The sequence below is a fragment of the Camellia sinensis genome, chromosome 4 (genome assembly GCF_055761805.1).
Source record: "Camellia sinensis isolate YWXY chromosome 4, ASM5576180v1, whole genome shotgun sequence".
NCBI classification, from domain to species: domain Eukaryota; kingdom Viridiplantae; phylum Streptophyta; class Magnoliopsida; order Ericales; family Theaceae; genus Camellia; species Camellia sinensis.
This window is the reverse complement of record NC_138964.1, coordinates 153,801,481-153,823,333: the sequence shown is the minus strand read 5'-3', so window position 1 is coordinate 153,823,333 and position 21,853 is coordinate 153,801,481. Positions and strand designations below refer to the sequence as shown.

General features: G+C 34.0%; 1 protein-coding gene and 1 pseudogene across 1 annotated transcript; one reads left to right on the top strand and one right to left on the bottom strand.

Annotated features, from left to right (window-relative positions):
* Nucleotides 1–7,713: 7,713 nt before the first annotated feature.
* LOC145789976 (18S ribosomal RNA) lies at nucleotides 7,714–7,907 on the bottom strand (annotated as a pseudogene).
* A 257-nt stretch (nucleotides 7,908–8,164) lies between these two features.
* Nucleotides 8,165–21,311, top strand: LOC114271136 (NAP1-related protein 2). The gene is made up of 10 exons (XM_028212744.2): nucleotides 8,165–8,535; nucleotides 10,227–10,349; nucleotides 10,467–10,517; nucleotides 10,737–10,808; nucleotides 10,976–11,089; nucleotides 11,199–11,260; nucleotides 12,134–12,194; nucleotides 12,312–12,368; nucleotides 12,493–12,534; nucleotides 20,802–21,311. The coding sequence occupies exons 1-10, from the start codon at nucleotides 8,419–8,421 to the stop codon at nucleotides 20,877–20,879; spliced, it is 777 nt and encodes a 258-aa protein (XP_028068545.1). The 5' UTR covers nucleotides 8,165–8,418; the 3' UTR covers nucleotides 20,880–21,311.
* The last annotated feature ends 542 nt before the right edge of the window (nucleotides 21,312–21,853 follow it).

The following is a 21,853-nucleotide window of genomic DNA, read 5'->3' as shown; positions in this document are numbered from 1 at the left end:
CTTAAAAGCATCAAAACTCGATTTTTCTAGGCCAAAACTTGAGGAAACACTTAGAAACTCATAAAACATCATGAATTAAGGATCATTTCAAGGAATCATGGCCCAATAGTTCACCAATTGTGCAAAAATTCAGCTTCAAATTTATGAATGTTCCATCAACATGACATGCATGAATTTCTTTGAACTTAAGCTTGTCAAAACATGATCAAATGCTACAAAACAACATAAAACTTGATGACTTCCCAAAATTAAGGTGAATTCAAGACATGCATGAGGAAATTCGTGGCAATTAAACTCAAAATATGAGAAAATATGCATGCATGCATGGTATGGCTCAATACTCTTCATTTCTAACTCAATTCTTACTTTAATCAACATAATTCTCTTGTGTTCATACATTATAGTCTAGATTTCAAGGTTTAAGGATAAAATTCTTACCTAGAGACTTGAGTTCACAAGTGTTGAAGTTGTAACACTCAAATTCTCTTCAAACTCTCAACAATTCTTGCAAGTTTCCCCTTTCTTACTTGATCCCAAAATCTATCTTAGTCTCTCACTTCTCTCATACATTTGAGTCACAAGATAAGGGATTGAAATTGTATTCTTAATAGTCTTGAATCAACAATTTGCCTTATATAGGCTTGGGCAAAAGTGTAATTATATATTGATCAAGTTAATCAAGTAGACATTAAATTATTTTAATTTAATCGTTCCGAACCGAATTTCAATTAAACCTATCATAAAATTCTAAAAATTCTAGTTAATAAATAAATCAAGTCAATTTCTGAATCAGATGCCGATAAGGCCTTCAATTCTTAATCTAAAACGGAAACATGAGCAGATCTTTTTACGTTAAATAGATATAAACACATATAATGTAATGTATGATGCAAAATTTCACTTTAATTTCTTTTTAGGTATAGTTAAACATGGATTAACGTTAACTATGGATCGGGGTTGTTACACTGCCAAGTTGCTCAGAATATAGTTCCGGCAAAGGAAGTCTGATTGCTTCCAAATATCTAGAGCCATGAGATCCTGCCTGTCTTGCTCATTCTCTTTCATGGCTGGTAAATCCTTACTCAAAAACCTCGTAAACCTAAGAGTAATCAGGTAGAACTACATCTTCTACTGCCACCTCTTAAAATTCACTCCAATGAACTTCTCTGGATGCTCATGATGGTTGAGTGATTTTTCTAGAACAACAGGAGTAACAACAATTGACCACAGAGGTCATTCCAACAAGGTTGACCATAGAGGTCATAACAGGGGTTGGCAAGCCAGTTGACCCGAGGTTCTGATCCCCACCAACATTAGCAGCAACATTAGTTACAGTTGTCATTTTTGAAAAATATAATAAAATTTCACTATTATGTGTTTCCAGAAACTAAACTTAACACTAGAAAATCCTAAAGTTGAAAATTTAATTCAAAACTAATCTCACCACTTACCCTAGAATCGAACATGATCAAAAAAGTTTTCAAGAAGATTGAAAGGGTCACATCGGTCTCACTTAAGACCCAATTAACCTTAGACAAAACTCTCAAGAGCATGTTGACTTTTAGTCCATAAGAACCAATTTTTAGAATTAAGTTTTTTAGGGGATAAATTAGGTTAAAAGAAACCAAGTCCCAAAACTTACATGCAATTAAAATTGGTAACCACATTACAAGTAATTAAAAAATTACTACAACAATTATAAGCAAATAAAATACTTTCAACAGTATAATCAAACAAACTTGCTTCAAAAATTAGGTAATTAACCACTACTAAACATAAGCAAAAAATTGCTTCAAATATAAAGAAAAGTAATCAATCCATTATGATTCTTTTTATCCAAAAATCCTTTTTCATGCTTAGATATTTCTGTTCAACAAAAATGTTAGTAATCCAACTATTGGTTTTATAGTCCCAAATTCTATTCATTTGGTTTTGTATTTTTTTTTCCAATTCCTTTTCACATAGGTGTTCTTGTAAAAAAAGTTAGCAGATAACCACAAGAAAATACAAAACAAATAATTGGAAAAACTGTAAAAGTAATAACTTATTTTAAACCTACTAGCAAACTACTTAATAGCAAAATTAAGTAAAGAATTAAAATGCCAGATGACTTACAAAAATAAAACTTATAACTCCAAAAAGTAAATTAAAATTTAATAACCATGAGTTATATATAATTACTACAAAGCAATAGACATGTAAATTAATCTAGCAATAAACATGCAATTAATTTTAAAGCAATTAACATGAAAATAATTCTAGCAGTTAAGAAGCAATTAGCATGCAAATTACTTTACAAATCTAGAAAAAGAATAACCATGTAATATAAACTAAAATTCAGAAAATTTTAGAACATGAAAATTATCTTGAAAATCTAGGATCTAATAAATATGTGAATTAAAGAAAATATGAATATGTATATCATGCAAGAAAAATAGAACATAATTAACATGTCAATTTTTTAACTAAAAATTTAAAATTCCATGAGCATGCAAGTTTATTATAAAGCTATCAAATAAAAACATGCAAACCATGATATTAAACTTGGAATCATGCACATACAATTATTCACCAATACTAGAGTCATACGTCATGAAACAATATTAAATTAATTACTGAAACTGAAACCACGTAAAGAGCATGCAGTTTTGAATTGCTTACATGAAATAGAAAATAATAAACGTGCAATTCAAGTCTATAGAAGTCTATAGGCATACTGACAAATAATCTGATTACCCAAAAAGCAGCAGAAAGCAAATAAATATATTTTATTATTCTAATCATGCACTTTCATATAGAGGAAATAGTGGGCTACTATATATGCTACGAAAAATGATTTAGAGAACTAAAAGAAGATCACTAAAAGAGTATTAAATTGTCTTTTTTCTCTTTGTGTTTTGTCTTTTTCTTCTTTTCTTTCTATTTTAATTTTTTTTTAGGCATGCTACGTCATTAGAGCTGCTTTTAGTGATCTTATTTTAGTGGTCTGTATCATAGTTGTATATGCTACATGCAGTGCTTTCGGAAAACAAATATATGCAGCAATTGGTTTTTTTTATTAATTTTTTATTTTTTAAATTTAAATCTAATTAATGGAAACCACAAATTACAACCAGTAAATATGAATTTCATGTATGAAACAGTAGCTTACATGCATCATTTGTAGAGTACCGAATAAAACATGAATCTATTTATCTAATAGCATAGAAAATAAATAATATGTTTTAAGATTGTTGTATAAATTATGTAATTAAATAAAATAAACAGATTCATATTTAATAATTTAAAATTACAGAATAAGAACTCATACTAGAAATTACAATTAGATAAATAAAAATACTTAACAAGATAAGACAAGAAAATAAATCAAACTGAAACCTGTGTGATACTATAGTTTCCTTAAAACAAATTTGCCTCCTCATCGTAGATATTGGAAGTATGTCGGCGTCTGTCTCCCAGGATACAACGGTTAATACCTGCTAACACAGAAGCATCTTCTGTTTAGATCCGGCGAACAGACAATGGCAACACTCTCTTACACAGGAAGAAAAATGTAGGAGCAAACTGACTATATAATATGGAAGCAAAAAATTATGTACCTAAAACTAAAGAGGATGTCTCCTTTTATACACAATGGGAGAGAGAGGAGGAGCCTTTCTGCAACAAATGCAAAATTCAATTCTATAAAACTGAAGAAGTAATGTAAGAAAACTAATGGATAATTAGCATATAAGTTATACACTCCATATACATATGTGTGTATATCTGCAGCTACTAAACAAACTTGGCCCAAAAAGATTAGGTTGGTGGACCACCAATCCAACACAGTCCAAACCTAACCCACTCCAGCAAGCCTTAAGATCCACGATCCACGACCTACGGACCTGACCCCGGCTGGGTCCGGGCGAGCGGGCGGGCAAGCGACGCACGCGCGTGTGATAATTTTTGCATAACCAACTTGGACCACAGCTTTAGCCCAAGCCCAAGCCCAAGTCCCACGACTTACTGTCATGATCCAAACCTGCCCCTATAGGCTTAGCGTCATAACCGACCAGTAATCCTTGGATTACCAAAGGCCTCTTGACATAATAACATATAGTTAGGGGCTGCGGAAGCAAATATACAAAATATACGAAGTCCATTGAGCTATGAAGATATACATGGAACTGAAAAATTTTAAATTTGATATACATACAAGTGACGTCATAGGTACAGTATTTACACGTCGCTATCAAGTATATACAAAAGGAGAACTTGTTCATAAAACAAAAGAAACGGTCTTATACATCCATATTGACACAGCCACAAAACATGAGTTGATCTGGAACCTCCTCGTGAGGCGCAAAAGGTGGCTGACCAACACAAAATACCCCAAGCATCATCTTAAGCCTGATCATGAGCCTGCTCACCTACATACATAATAAATAACTAGTGAGCGGAGGCCCGGTAAATAATAACAAAGTAAAGGGGTAAATGAATGATGTCCCATAACTATGGCTAAAACTGAAATTCACATTCATATTCTCATTCTGAGCATATATAGAATTCAGAGTTCATACTTAGTCTTACATTAGCGCTGACTAATCACGCACAGAATGTCTTAAATCATACTTGTCAGTTCTATATAAGAACCTCCGGCCGGGTAAGAATAACTTGTCAGTCCCATAAAGGAACCTCCGGACTGGGAACTTGTAAACTTGTCAGTTCCATTTAGGAACCTCCAGCCGGGTATAGATAGCTTGTCAGTCCCATAAGGAACCTCCGGTATTGGGAACTTGCATATATTTGAATCATGGCATTACTTGAATCATAGCATAATGTCATAAGCGTTTGTTAGACTTGGACAATCATTCATAGCATAAAACATGACATTTCATAGAATAGTTCTTAATCCGCGAGCAGAAAATTATTTACTTGAATATAGCTTTACTAAGTTATTACTCACAGATAATAGATGCTCCAAGTAAACAAACTGAGCAGCCAATTTAGCTTCCTTGTGGCACATGACCTCAACCCCTCAAGTAAAATCTAGATGATGAGCACATTAAGATTCCAAGCTAATTCTTCCCAATTCCAACAAGTCTTGTTGATCTCAACTCTCTCTCTCTTGGTCCCTATTTCTTTCATACGTTTGTGTGTGTAATAGCTCAAGTATGCTTGAAATTGAAGAGAGGAGTTCAGTGGAGGCTTGTATGGAGCCTTATATAGGCTTCACTTGAAGATAACTTAATTAAGACTAATTAAGTGAGCACTAATTTAATCTAATTTATTCGTTCCAAATTGAAATTCTATTGAACCTACCATAAAATCCTAAAAATTCTAATTAACACATAAATCGAGTCAATTCCTGAACCGGATGCTGATAAGGCCTTCAATTCACAAATCGAAATGAAACATGAACAAATCTATCTACGCCAAACACATATAAACACAAATAAGGCAACATATGATGCAAAACTTCACTGAAACTTATTATTAGGCATCATTAAGTATGGGTTAACGTTAATCGGGGTTGTTACACCTACGATTCTCGGCCTTAGCCCGATCCGAGCAGGGCGGCGACGCGTGTATGTGTGGCAATTTTTGTATAACCAACTTGGACCATAGTTTTAGCCCAAGCCTATTCTTGAAGCATTCATAATTCCCTTCCTTTGGAAAATTTAGGTTGCGTTTGGTAGAGTTTTGTAAATATGATTTGAGAGAATGAGTTGTATTTTGAGTTTGTGAGTTGTGGAATTATGATTTGAGTGTAAAAAATTTGTTTGGTTATGGTTTTTGAATAGAGTGCTGAATTGAGTGTGAAATTGAGTTTTAAAAGTTTGATTTGACATGTGAAGTAAGAAAATTTGTTTGGTTATGAGTTTTGAAAAGAGTTTTCAAAACTTAATTCAAATTATTATAACTCACAACAAAACACACTACTTTCACACTGTTGAAAATTCTGATCAACACTCATAACCAAACTCTTTTTAAAATTCAATTAAAAAATTATTATTATTAACAGAAAATAACATTAATCAATTTTTTAATTGAAAATACTACAAAGGAAATAATTTTTTTTCAAAATAAATATTCAAAAAATTTAAATCATAAATATTTAAATAATTTAAATAATCTAAAAAATTAATAAGTAAAAAATTAAAATAAATATTCAAAAAGTTTAAATCATAAAAATTTAAATAATTTAAATATTCAAAAATTTTAAATAATTTAAAATGTTAACATTTTAAATTTAAAAACAACTCTGCACTTAAATCGTAATCAAACACATAAAACAAAACTCAATTAAGAAATTATTTTTAAAACTCATACCCAAACACATAACTTGAAACTCCATATTACTTTCACAGCTTTACACTCAAATCGTACCCAAATACATAACAAAAAAATTAAAATATTTAAAAATATTTTTATAAAATAGAGTTTGAATTTGTTTTTATAAAATATTTTAAAATTTTAAAAATTAAAATTGTAATATTTTGAAATTAAAATATTTAAAAATATTCAAAAAATTAAAAAATTAAAAAAATCGTAACATATTTAAATATTTAAATATTTAAAATCTTAACAAAATTAAAATATTTTAAAAATATTTAAATATTTAAAATATTTAAAAAATTAAAATATTGATTTGAATTGAGTTTTGAATTATGTGTTTGGTTATGAGTTTTGAAAAGTAATGATTATGCTTTAAATTGAGTTTTGAGAAATAGATGTACAATTATGATTTTAAAGCTCCAAACAAACAGCACACTCAAATCAATGGGTAGAATTATATTTTGAAAGACTTACCAAACAGAGCCTTAGATTTCCCAAATGGCTCGTGCTCTTATCAAAATCTTGAGGTTTAAATATCCATCAATGCTTTCCTCTACAATCAATGTAGAATAGGTAGTTATACAATATTCTCAATATCTCATTCATGAGACTAATTTTATGAGACACTTTCTCATTCAATTCTCAATGATTTTTGGTTATTCTTTTTGTGGTGTAAATATCTTGTTATAAAGAATCTAAACCATTTAATCCCACGTCAATCGGTGGTTGGGGGCCTACTTTAATTTCACATTAAAATCACTATAAAATCATTTTTTTCAACAATTTTTTAATTTTTTTGCTAAAATATAAGGTAACAAAAATTAGTATGTTTACAATGATTTGGATTTTTTATGAAAAGATGTGCCAAAAAAAAATCTTTGACTTTTTGGGATATATTATTGACTTTTTAATTTTTTTAGTGACTTTTTGACTTTTAAACTAAAATATTTAGTTGCTAAACAAGGCATCCAAACAAAATCCTTCCCTTAATGACGTGGCAAGGTTAAGAGATAAGATGGCTATTGTGCGGTTATATGGGCCTATTTTGGAGTCCATTTTGATAATTCGAATAATTCATGTTTTAGAGTACATCAAGTAGATATGTTTGTAAAAAATCAAATTAATCAAATATTGTTAATTCTTTTACCCACTCATATTGGTATTCAGTTTTATACTTCAAATCACATGTGTCATTTATTTTTGTAAATACAAATGCAATACGATAAAATGACTAACGATGTCCGATCAACTTGATATTTTACAGGTATGTTCTACTCAATGTATTTTAAAAAACCAACGATTTGGATCCGTCCCAACATGGGCCCATATAACTACACAATGGCAAGGTTGGTCAGAAGGTTTTAACAGAAGAAAAAAGTGTGAGAGCATGGGTTAGTGGCTGATCATCCTCTTGGACCAGCTATTGATCATCGCCTTGGTAAGCTATTATCTCACCAACTAACTAATTAGAAGCGAGCCTTTCCTCAGGTGGATTCCTCCTTTTGCTCCTCAGCCTACGGGGTATTAACAGCCGTTTCCAGCTGTTGTTCCCCTCCCAAGGATAGGTTCTTACGCATTACTCACCCATCTGCCACTAGAAACACCACTTCCAGTCCGACTTGCATGTGTTAAGCATGCCGTCAGCATTTATCCTGAGCCAAGATCGAACTCTCCATGAGATTCCTAGTTCATTTTTTTTTTTTTTGTCATGTCATTCGAAGGAGTTTGTAGGAGAGAAATTATGTAAATAAAATATTTTTGAGTAATATTAAAAATCCCAAATATTTTATAATTTTTTAACATTTTTGTCAAGTTTATCCTCATCAAATCGCCACATGTCGGAACAATGCCAAAAGAACACATCTGCTGCCTTGTCGCGTTTTGGTTGGCTGAATCTGCGCGCACCATTCAGCTGACGATACAGCAGATTTTAGTCTCTCAAAAACCCTAAAGCCCTTTTTTCTTTCCTTCTTATATCTCCCCAAAACCCTAACCCTTTTTCATTCCCTCCTCACAGGCACTCCGACTGTTGCTCTCTCTCTCTCCCTAGGTCGTAACTATTCATTCACAGAGCAAGAAGCAATCTAGGGTTTGTTGAAGATGGTGGCGGACAAAGGTAAGAAGTTGAAAGGCGAAGAGGAAAATGCAGAGCACATTGATGGAGAACTTGTCGTCTCCATCGAGAAGTTGCAGGAGATCCAAGACGAGCTCGAGAAAGTATAATTCTCTCTCTCTAGAAAACATCACTTAAAAATAGAGATGAAACAAAGCAAAGTTTTTGAAAGTTTGTTTGTTTGTTTGTTTTTTTTTCTTTTGGGATTTTCATGAAAAGAGATATGAAATTAGTTTTGAACTTAGTTGACGGGAGGGTTTAAGTTTCACAATTGATGAGTTTCCTGCGTTTTCCGAGCAACCAAACAGACCATTGCTTTGTTTATTTTCAGCATTGTTTATCCTTGTTTGCTTATTTCGTTTTCCCAATTTCTTTTATCATGTATGAAAGTTAGATTACTCTTGTTCGTGGGTCTATGAAGGTTTTGTGAACTTAAATTGTGTGCCTTTGCATTGTATATATTTGCATATGTATGTAATGTATTAACATATGCTTGCTTGTGGGAGGTAATTTCCAAGGAAGGACCCATGATTCTAAGTATATGAAAATTAAGTTGGAAAAATATATTAATAAGTATGTTTTCTCATATCCACATTGACCTACAAAAGATAGCAACTTTAAGACAATTTGTCGACTAAAGTGTGACATCTTGAGTTTTTCTTGGCATCCTTATTCAATGAATGTAATCATGTAATCAAGTAACTTGTTGAGTTCTGCTTCATATTTTTCTCTTCCTGGCTTATTAATTTGATACTTTGATGCCATGTGTGTTTCATAGACTTAAAGTTTTAAAAAAACCAAGAGGGAACAGCCATTTAAATCTGGGGCAAAAAAAACTTGAAAGGGGCGAGGTTATAATTTGGAGATAATTAATAGCTAATATTATAGTAAAGGAGTTTTCCAAGGGGGAGGGGGAGCACTCCCTCTAGGTCCATCCTTGATAATTGCATGACATCACATTTATAGAATGGATTATTACAATTAAGGAAACAATTGACAAATTATTTATCAGCAAATCTGTTGAATAAAAAAATCTTCTAAAATCTATCTATCAAACTTATTTATAATTGAGGGAAAGTATGCAGGCAAAAAGTCATTGCCCATGTCCCTCTTTCCCAATTTTGCCCCTCCTTTCCTACCACAGTCAAGGCCCCCTTCCTTCCTTTGGACCTCTAACAAAGAATGGTGGAAGTAGAAAAGACCCACATCAGGTAAGAACCCAATCAACCCACAATGCCTTGAAGGAACATTAAACCTGGTTGTGGTTTTTTGATTGTTTGAGGCAAAACATATACTTTGGTCCAGAGGAGGAAGGGATGTGGTGATGGAGAACCTAGCAGCATGGACAAAAATGAGTTTCACCTCAATAGTAAATAAGTATCCACATGCAGATTTTAAAATATACATATTAATTTAATAGAATTGCTGGTAAATAGTTTACCTGTTTTTACCTTAAATGTTATAATCCCTTTATAGTATTTGAAGCAATTGGGATCTTTTATTTAACCACAAATTGACAAGAAGAAATTTGGAAAGGAGTCAATATTCATATTTATTGGATCCATTTGGGGTGTATTGGATATGTGTCGGCCTGTCAGGAATATCTGAGAAGTATTCAGAATAAGGCCATTATTAAAACAAAGGCCTAAAGACATTTATTTATATTCCTATTGCTAACAAGGAGCAGTGTTTTATTGCTAAGGCGTAATATATTGACTTTATTATGTGAAGACATATGAGCTGTATTACTGAAAGCGGGCTAACTGTGCTCTGTTGATTTTATTTTTAATTGCAGATCAACGAAGAGGCAAGTGACAAAGTTTTGGAAGTAGAGCAGAAGTACAATGAGATACGCAAGCCCGTCTATGAGAAGCGGAGTGATATTATCAAATCCATTCCTGACTTCTGGTTGACTGCTGTTAGTGATCTATCTTCATCTACTTGATTCTCACAACTTCTGAGTTACCTGCTGTTGTGATTTCTTAGATGTTCTTTCTAGAACCCATTGAAATGACTAATCCCCTTTTCTATGCAGTTTTTGAGTCATCCTGCTCTTGGCGAACTTTTGACTGACGAAGACCAAAAGGTTTGGTTTTTGTTCTCATATATTAAAATAAATCATATGGTGATTTTATGAGGCTTCTAATTTCTTTCCTTCTTTATATGAGCTACTACTAATGAATTTGGTGCATGCTCTTTGAATAAATTAATGAGGTCTGTTAAGATGATTATGCTGTCATTGTTTTTTATTTCCATCCCCAATTGTCTTGTAACTTGACTTGACTTTACAATTTTTTGTTGCTAGATATTTAAGTATCTTAGTTCCCTTGAAGTAGAGGATTTTAAAGATGTGAAGTCGGGTTACACTATTACATTTGTAAGTGTTGTTTCTTCTCCCCTGCTTTGGTCTTGAAAAGAATTTTCATTCATTTTATAAAAAAAAATTGTTACATTGAGGCACTGTAAATGGCATGTTGGTTAGAGCTATGGTTTAATTATGGATTTACATAAGTTATTAAATTTTTTTTGTTATATATTCATCAGAATTTTAGCCCCAATCCTTACTTTGAAGACACAAAGCTCACGAAGGTTTTTACCTTTCTTGACGAAGGAACAACAAAAATTACCGCCACTTCAATTAAGTGGAAAGAGGGCATGGTAAGTGGTCTTTGTTTATGCATTTCTTTGCATATGTACTTTAAAAAAATGTTTACTTTGCATATTCTTTTTCACTCTGCTTTTTGCTGAATGTTTTTAACTTGTGAAGGGCATTCCTAATGGAGTTGCTCATGAGAAGAAAGGGAGCAAGCGGCCTCATACTGATGAAAGGTGGATTTCGTCAGTCTTTATTTTTGGATTTAGTCAATATCTGGTGTTCAAAAACTTTTGTTTTTTAGTAGTTTTGGTAATTGACAGTGTTATTATTAGTGGCATTGTAACTAATGATGAATTTTTTATTGAAATTTAGTTGATATGTTTGATGATCACTATTTTCTAATTTATTTTGTAGTGACAAAACATCGGTAAGCATTTTTAAACGATAAACTAGATGACTAGAGTCTCATTTTTTCAATGACCAAGCATTGATGCCTCTGTTATTTCTCTCTTCAATAAGCAAATTTTAGCCAGATGTGTAGTGTGCACTTTTTTTGCAAAATTTTCTTCAGAACAGGAAAAACATGCTAAGAACTTTCAAGAAGAATACAACGCCACCTTTTGCAGTAAACTTTTTTCTCATGTGAATTAAGGTAGTTGCAATCATTCTGTCAGGAGCTATTTAAGTCAAAATTATGCCCTTGCAATTGAAATCCCATTCCAGTTACACATACATGGTGATTATCTTATTTTGTCGCAAGCTGTTTCAATTATCATTATCAATGTTATTTATTGAATTAACACTCGTTACATGAAGTCATTGTAACAGTTTCGTTGGTGGATTATTTCTGTTGCTAAATGTGATCCATGAGGACTGATACAAAGGAAGTAGTTTAGCAGAATGCATATTATGGCATCATTTCTTTGTTTTAGTTGTTAGTGTTACTATTAGTACACTGGCTGTTTTGAGATTCATACAAGATATGATGCTATTCATCTACAAATTAATGCTCTTGCATATTTTAGATTGCATTTTTGGTAATTTTTAAGTGGATGGCATTCATGTGTCAGTGAAGTTCTTTATTCTCTTGCTGTTCGTGAATGCAGCTTCTTTACATGGTTCAGTGAAACCCAACAGAAAGTTGATATGGATGAGATTCAAGATGAGGTAATTTCTTTACTTCTGCAGATAATGTAAAGAACCTGATACTAATGTTGGAGGTACTCAGTGTGACCCCTCCCCTCCCCCCCATACATTTTATTGATATTGTTTTTCATTTTGTAGGTTGCAGAGCTAATCAAGGAGGATTTGTGGCCCAATCCTCTCAATTATTTCAACAATGTAACTTCTTTCCTTCCCCGTTTCCATCACGTCTTCCTTGATACAATAATCACGTTTCTATTATGGTCTAAAAGGTGTTTTTACTTTCCCGAGTATCTGATGATTACAAATGGCTTCTGTGCAGGACGCTGATGAAGAAGATTTTGATGGGGAAGGTGATGAAGAGGTAAATATGATTCCATATATACTTTTTGGTAGAGTATTCAAACTTCTATATGGTTGTACTTAATAATCACTCTGTTTACTTGGAGTTTTTGTGTTTTTTTGCTATTGTTTCTCCTCTTCAAACCTCGTCATGTAATGCGTTAGTGTGTTATATCATGTTAGTTATATATTTTCAATGTTTTCATTAGGGGTGTTCAAGGATCTGAATCACCTGAAATACCCGACAGGACCTGTCTGATCTGAATACATGACGGACAGTTTCGACTGCTAGTTCGGTCGGCTGGGGTCCATATGCTTCAAATTTTTTGATTTTCAGTTGAGTGTTGGGCTGCTTGCAGAAAAAATCACTCAACCCGGCCCGCCCAAATTATTGTTAGATTATTATACAATAGATATGAACATGTCCTGCTATATTGACACAGGCCTATTTTCCTTTCTAAGATTCCTGTTGTCTTTGCAAAGACAATGATGACCTGCATGCCCTCTTCTCAAGATTAATAATAAATTTATTCACTTACCAATACAACTTTTGACCAGCTCTCTCTCTCCCCCCCCCCCCCCTCCCTCTCACTCTCTCTCCTTTGTTGGTCGATATCCCCAGAATAAATTTTTTTTTTGAGAAAGCTTCTATTGATGACTCTCTCTCTCTCTCTCTCTCCCTCCCTCCATATCCCTAGAATATTTTATTTTTTATTTTTTTAGAAAAACCCTAGAATATCTTTAGTTTTGACTAATTCTATTCTCTCTAACTCTTTTGTCTCCATCTCTCTTTCCCTCTCTCTAAATCCATTCTTCTACTGCTCTCTCTCTCTCTCTCTGTCTCTCTCTCTCTCACACACACACACACACACACTCACTGTCTCTCTCATCCTCTTCTTCTTTCTCTCACACAGTGGCAGTTAAGCTCTACTGGAGCCCTTCAAATCTATCAAAACCTTATAAACGAAGTGCGAGCAAGTGATTGTTTAAAATTGATGAGGATGATTAATCAATCTTAGTTGTATCTCTCTCTTACTTGATTTATGAAGAATCGGTGTGTGCCAATGGTGTCAAGTGGCAACGATAGTGACACTGTGTGATGATGCGTGAGTGTTGTACTCTATTATCAATTTTTTTCTTCACAATTCCTTCCTTTGATCTGGTGCTTGAGAGTTTTTGTTTAAACTGGATCACTGTTTATGTATTTGAGTTGTATATATATATATTTTATTTTGAGTTTTGTTTGGATGTTGAGAAAAATTAAGGAAATTTAGAAGCAATCTAGAAGTGGTAGTATTCAAGAGAGAAAGAAGGCTCCGTTTGGTTTAGTTTTTAAAAGAGTTTTAAGTTGTATTTTGAAAGATAAGTTGTTGAAAACAGTTTTGAAAATTGGTTTGGTTATGAGTTTTGAAAATAATTTTGGGATGATTTGTAGTTTATATATTTATTTTTTGTAGTTGAATAGATGGGTAAGAGAAAATTCGATTGATTGATTGATTTGTAGAATGTAAGAGAATGAGAGAGGAGAGGGAAAAAGTGATTGATTGATTTATTAATAAAAAAAGAGGAGAGAGAGGAGAGAAAAAACAATTTGGAAAAGAGTTATAAAAACTTGTTAACCAAACATGTTTTTTGATTTTTTGATCCAAATGTTAATTTAAACCAAACACTACCTTGGATACTTGCCCATAGGCCAGACGGAGGCAAGTGTACCTTAAATTTTTTCTTAACTTACACTTAGTTTGGATGGGATGATTTGGTGAGAAATGATGAGAAAGTGAAGTTTTTTTCTTGTGTCGTTTTTCCTTATGTTTGGTTTATAAGTTGAGTGAGAAATGGTGAGAAAGAGAATTCTCTTACTAAGCCTATTTCATTTCTCACCAAAAGTGATGAGATTTGGTGATTAACAAGTTGATTGGTTGTAAAATATTTATAATACCAAGATTGCCCCTTAAAATACCAAGAAAAATAAATCCCACTCATATCCTTCTCACGTATGCTTTTTGCTTTTTGACCCATCCAAACATGAAAGTGACAACAAAATCATTTCATTTCTTTTCTCATCTATATGAGAGAACACAATAATTTCTTTTCCTTTCTCACCCTCCAATCCAAACAGAGTGTTACAATCATGTCCTGCTCTCTTTATACCCCTTAATAGGAATTATGACACATGATCGGCCAATAAGGCCTTCATACTTAACCAATTGGGCACTGCCTTCCCCTTCCCCACCACCGCCCATGGCTGTTGCCATCCCCTTTCCACCACTCCATACCTTCCCACACCTCTTTTATTCTCTCACTCATGACTGCCCTCAGCCATTTCTCACCACCCATCTCCACCCCGCCCTAAACAATCCCCTCCCACCTCCTTCGTCTCTACCCCAAACCACAACAATCCCCTTCTAAGAGAGATGCGGTGGCGGAGGGCTAATGGAAAAAAGAAAAGAAGACAAAGTGGGTTGTGGTGAAGGGTTTGCGATGAAGGGGGTCACAGTGTTTGTGGCTGATGGCATCATAGATAAAATGGTTGTTTTTGTGGTGGTGCTTTTAACTAGAATCAATGGAGGAAGGGGTGGGGTTGTCCATGGGGGTGGAAAGGGGTTGGGGTAGCTCTGAGGGAGGCGGAGGGGGGCTGCAGGGGTTCATTTCGCTGAATAGGGTACTCCCACAACTTTGTTCCCACAATAGGGTGGATTTTTACTTCATTCCTAACAATAGGGTAAATCGGGTTTTAACAACACGTTTAAAAAAAGCAGGTTTTGAAAACATGTTTTTAAAACTTGAAAGTTGATTAAAATAATAATAAAAATATTTCATAAGAAACGTGTTTTCAAATCACGTTTTCGATTAGGCTATGTTAAAAAAATTAATTAATCAAAAACGGGTTTTGTAAACACGTTTTTATGAAAATTATAAATCACACTAAAATTTTTTATTTTTTATTTTTAGCTTAAATATTTTAAAATATATATTTTGTATCTTGTAAGGTGGGTTTTGTTAACACGCTTTTTAGTTTTTTGTAAAATGTGTTTACAAAACACATTTTTACACTTAATTCTTTTTTTCAAAAGTCAGGTTTTTTTCCCACCACAATGTAAACATACGTTTCTTTACAAAACATTTTGGCCTTGTTTGGTTTGTGTTTCCCAAAAATTTTTGGGAAATTCTCTACAAATAAGTTTTTAAAAGTAATCAAACCAAACAAATTTTCTCAAATTTTTTTTCCAAAACTTGTTTGGTTTACAAGTTTTCCAAACAAATCTCTCTCTCATACACATCAAATCAATCACGTTTTTCAAAACTCTCTCTCAAAATAATTTTCCAAAACATCTTTTGAAAAAAACCAAACCAAACAACTTTTCGTACTTTTTATCTCTAAAACTCATCTCCCAAACTCAAACCAAACATACCCATTGTATTTGGAGGCCAAAAAAAAAACAAAGACTAGAGAGAGTAGCAAACGAGAGAGAGAGAGAGAGAGAGAGAGACCACTGACGGCAAAGAACCTTCAGCGGAGAAGAAGAGAGAAGACAAGCGGCGGAGACGGCGACCACCACGACTAGCAGCGAACAAAGACCAGCAATTGTCCCACCTCTCTCTCACACTGGAGCTCTTGCACCTCCCATAAATCACAAATCCTACCACAAAATCATTAATCTTTGATGCTCACTTTGGACCTATCATCCTGGGTTTCTCCACATCAGTTAATCCATGTAGATCATTCTCACCCTTCTTCACTATAATCAAGTTCAAAATAGAGAGATCTTGTCTAACGATGCATCTGTAAAAAGACTTCCTCCTCCTTTTTTTGCCTTCAATAACCACAAAAACATGCAGTCTTGTCCTAGTAAACAAAGACATGATGTCAACTTGACAATGAAAATATATAGAAGACTATAAACAAATAAATGTGTAAAGGTGCTTACTAGTTGACATGTGTGAAGCATCATATCAATAGTTCAAATATACAAAAATACAAAATATTTTCAACTAGTCGTACTATATACTCTCTCTTAAGTCCCTTATTGTATACTATCATTATATTGGTCGTTTGCATGTAGCACTCCCTTGCCTGCCTGTTAGGAAGCACGGATACAGAGATACAGATACGGTGATACACCAAATTTTGAAAAAGTAGGATACGGATACGGATACGGTGAGGATACGTTCGTAATTTTTTTAAAAATAATTTTATTAATGTAAACAATTATTTTTAATTAACATATATATGTTATAAATTTTTACTTTATTAATATTTAATTAATTAAATACCGCATAAAAATATTTTTTAAAAATTTATTATATTTTATTTAATAAAATAACATTTATGAAATTCAAATATAAATTATAATACTAGCAGCCATTAGACAAGGGGAAAAATTAAATACATGAATAAAGCAGCTGCAAAGTTGAAGACCAAGGTTATTTTTAATTGATATATATGTTATGAATGAGATAAAAAGGCAAGGTTATGATTTAGACCATAATAAAAGCAAAACAAGAGCGAGAGAGGTGAGAGGTGAGATGCAAGAGGTCTTCAGTAGATGCAACTTGGTTCAAGCCCCACCCTGATGAGCTCGTAGCAGTTATGTCTTCGTTGAATTGAGTTTTGTTCATGGATTCCTTTGTTGATCGACTTCACAACTCACAATCAGACTAATGAATGTGTTCAAAGGCTTTGTCTGACTTCAGATTTCAGTTTGTAGCATTTTGCTTGTTCGAATTTGGCATCGCAATCTGAGCTTAGGGTTTTTGCTTCAATGCTTCTTCGATCTGTGGTTCTTTTTCTTCTTCTTTATGTTCCCGTTGTGATTTGTATTATTTTCAATTTAACTTCTTTATTTACAGTTTGACCCACAAAAGTGTTGAAAATTACGTTTTCTTCCCCTCCATATCCCAAAAGTATCCGGAACGTATCTCTCATGTATCCATGCGTATCCGAAATTCAAAAAAATATATATATAAAAAAGGGATACTTTTTGCTGTATCAGATACGTGTCCCAACGTATCAAACACATATCCGTATCTGATATTTGTACGCGGCTCATTTTGGAGTATTCGTGCTTCGCAGCCTGCTTGTACAGAATATGGCCCCTTGCCAAAGTGTGCAATAGAAATCTTGGATACCACATTCGGCAAAGCCTGGGATACAACGGTGAGCTATGAAGCCCCTACATCTGGTACATTACTATCATGGTTTATACCTCGACCTCAGCATCTACTCACCTCAACCTCAACGGCCGCCACGACCTCTACATGTACCTCTTCCTCTGGTAAGGGTATGGACCATTATCTCATCCACAGTGTGCGAGTCCCAAGTAATGATTGCATCATCATGGTAGGTCAAGGTCGCATGTGCAATAGGGGATGATGTTGATGTAGTCCCGATAAAAGTGGACAGAGGTGGTGTGGAAGAGGAATGTACTATCAAAGTACCAAGTGATGTTAGCGTCGAAGTAGAGGGAATCATAGTAGACACACCTACAATGGATGGTGGTGGCAAGGGAGTGGATGGGGTAACAACCTCAATCCTATATGGGGGTGGTGACCAAGAGGGGTCCAATATCTGGCCATGGTATATGGGAGTATGTTGGGACATGATCGGATATAGCTTGGGGAGGGAGGGAGAATTGCGATGTGTAATGGGTAGGTTGAGATGGGGTAGTCTAAGGTGGGGGCAGTGATGTAGATGGAACATCAATTGACACCCTCATGGCCATGGAAGGCCCCTTTCCAAAGTGATCAAAATCCAAATGATCATATTGATGTGTTTGAGGTGTGGTAGGCACTGATGTAGATGGAACATCAATTGACACCCCCATGGAAGGCCTCTTACTAGAGTGGTCAAAATCCAAATGATCATATCGATATGCTTGAGGTGTGGTAGGCACTGATGTAGATAGAACTTCAATTGACACCCCCATGGTAGGTTGAGGTGGAGGCATTGATTGATGTCAATGGTTCAACTGATGAAATAGTTGTGGGAGGGATTGATGTGGCTGGAAATCTACTATCATGGAAGGCTGCTCACCAAAATGGCCAAAATTTAGTCGATCCAATTGATGTACCTATTGCAAAGCCTCATATAATAACTCTTGTATCTCAACAATGGCCTCCAGTGCCACTCCACCATTACATCTCATATGGGCATCCTCTTACAATTGATATGCCCTCGCAGATATATGTATCTATAAAGAAATATAGTTATGTTACGTTACCATTGAAGCAAACTTAAGAAAGTTATTACTTTACTATAATAAGGTACTCACCAATCCCTCTAGACTAACCTCCCACTCGTTTGTATTGAGAGGTGTGAGAGTTCTGCCGTAAGAGAGGGTGGGGCAGCTGCTGGTCGCGGTGGTCTTTGTTTGCTCTTGGTCGTGTTGGCCGCCGCCTCCGCTGCTCATCTTCTCTCTTCTTCTTTCTCAAAGGTTCTCTGCCGCCGGTGGTCTCTCTCTCTCTCTCTCTCTCTCATATTCTGCTCTCTCTAGTCTTTCTTTTTTTTGGCCTCAATATATAATATGTTTTGTAAAGAAGCGTATGTTTACATTGTGGTGGGAGAATGTGTTGCTTTAAAAAGAAAAAGAACAAATGTAAAAACATGTTTTTTAAACACATTTTATAAAAAGAAAATAAAAAGCTTGTTTACAAAATCCGCTTTACACATACAAAATATTTAAGCTAAAAATAAAAATGAAAAATATTTTTGGTGTGATTTATAATTTTTGTAAAAGCATGTTTACAAAATCCGCTTATGATTAAGTTTTTTAACATAGCTTAATAATAAATGTGTTTTGAAAACACGCTTCTTGTGAGATACTTCTATTATTGTTATTTTAACCAACCTTGAAATCAACAAAAACAGTTTTTGAAAACACTTTCCTTTTTCTTTTTTTATACATGTTTTCAAAATCAAAACCCACTTTACCCTATGTTGGGAATAAAGTTGTAGGAATACCCTACTCAGGGAAATGGGCCGCTGGCAGGGAAAGAGTGATCCGTGAAAGAAAGGAATGGGCAGTGGCCATAGGTGGTGGGAAGGGTTGGGGCTGCGCGAAAGGGATGGGCGAGTAGTGGGGAGGTAGTCAGTGGTGATAAGTTTAGAAAATACAGTAGAGCAAAAATGCAGTGGACAAATAAAGGAGAAGAAGAACAAAAGGAAAGAAAATTATATTTTTTCCCCCAAAAAATGTCTCGTGAGGGTCACATGACAATTTCTATTAGGGAATTTAACACCAGATTAACGGAAGGATCACATTGCAACTTGTTTGAAGTGTGCAAAGGGTTGATTGTTACAATTGAAAAATGAGAGACCAAAGTGAATTTGCTGTGAAGTGTAGGGTACAAAGTGCAATTTACCCTTTTTATTATGATAGATTAGTCTGAATATATATTATTTTTTCTGTAATTATCTTGAGCTTATTTGTCTTTGTCAGATTAAGGTGTAACTAATTTACATTCATCAATAATGGACTCTTTTTTTGACCATTGCTTCTGAAAAACAACTAAATATTATAGAAATTGGGGGGGGGGGGGTGCGGTTCTAGCAGCTTCTTTTTCGATTTGATAGGACTTTCAGATTATATTTTTTTACAATTGTAGTCCTGACCTGTCAGGAAGCCCAATTCATTTAGAGCTTCTTTTTTCTGCGCCTCACACATTGGCTGGAGTGAAGGTTATAAGCATGTGTGTGGCAATGTTATTAGAAAACGCTAATATCCTCGTGAATTACGTTTTCGAATGCACGTTCCGAAATATGATACATTTTGTTCCAAAATGGTAAATTTAATAATCCAAAGCGATCTGAAAAGTTTTTTTTTTCATATGTCCTATACGTTTCCTAATGAACTTTAAGGTGAGTGAAGTTTTGACATGACAAAGTGTAGAAAATGGGTAATTATGCTCTCAAAGAAATGTGTTATTACATGATTAATTTGAACGAAAAAATACATTTTATTGGATGTTTATTTGTAAAAGGAAAACTAGCCTAAAGTGCCTTAAATTCTTGTATTGTAATCTATTATCTACTCATATTGTTACCACATTTTCGAGCATGTGGTGTACCATGTTCCCATTCATGTTCCTGTTCCTGTTCCTGTTCCGTGTATTGGAACGATTCACAATCCAGGCAACATAGGGGTGTGGAAACTATGCTTTCCTTTCTGCTTGGTTTTAACAGTTTGGGCCATATGAGAGATTCTTACTAGTGGAACTAGTTGAATGGATGGTACAGTGGATATAAAAGGTTTGTTTTTGTTAAATTCTGAATCTCTTGCTCTCTGGCAGGAGAAGGGCAGTGATGGTTCTGAAGAGGAAGATGACGACGACGATGACGAGGAGGGTGATGATGAGGATGGAAATTGAGCTTCTTCCATAGCTCATTCCATATTTTCACTTTCGCTGTTTTAGTATGGCTTGTGTAAAAAGGGGTTTTTGAAGGTCGTTAAAGAACCAAGCGACATGATTTTCCTGCCATGGTAGCTGTGTAGAAAACTCTTCTAGTAGGCCAAACATTTGCTACTGTTGTCAATTACAGGTTATCTGACCTTTTCTTTCTTCATCAAGGCATATGTTATTTTATTTTTTGTTTTTGTGTTTTAATTGGGTTATCGATGTGGGATGTCCTCTCTTGGTATGCAGATTGCTAGATGAATGAGAGAGTATTTAGAATTTTAAGCTAGCAATGTCATGAACTCCACTGAGATGATAGTTAAATTATAGTTTTGGATGTAAAGCTATTTGGGTGACTTAATATTATATATATATATATATATATATGCAGATTTGATGTGCCAATTTCTGGGCTCTTTTTTTTTTCAGCATTAAATATAATCTGATTTTGCTTTTTAGTAAATGGTTATTCTTTTTATTTATTTATTATTGTTCTCATTATAGATTTGTGGATATCAAATGGGACTCTTTTGCATGTCTTTATTTATTTGCCTTTTTTTTGGGGTCATTATTTATATGTGAAGCTTTTCATTTTGCAACTCTTGATGATATTTTAATTTCACAAATCCTTGGTTCAAAATTTGAATTAACCCAGAATCATGCTGGTAGATTTAAAAGTTTGGTTTCTAATTTAAAGCCAAAATATGATTTTACCTGAGTGTTGGTAGCTTAGTTCTTTTGCAAATCTCGTGTGTGTATTGTTGAAAATAAATAACTAAAAGGATATAACCTAAAAGCATCTTTCTTTCCGTTTTTCAATAATATATATATATTTTAGTTTATTTAAAGGGAAATGTTTGAGACCCTCTTTGGGGATGACTTCTCCACTTCCAAATGTTTGAGACCCTTTTTGCGGATGACCTCCAGACTCCTAAAGTAATCCCGGT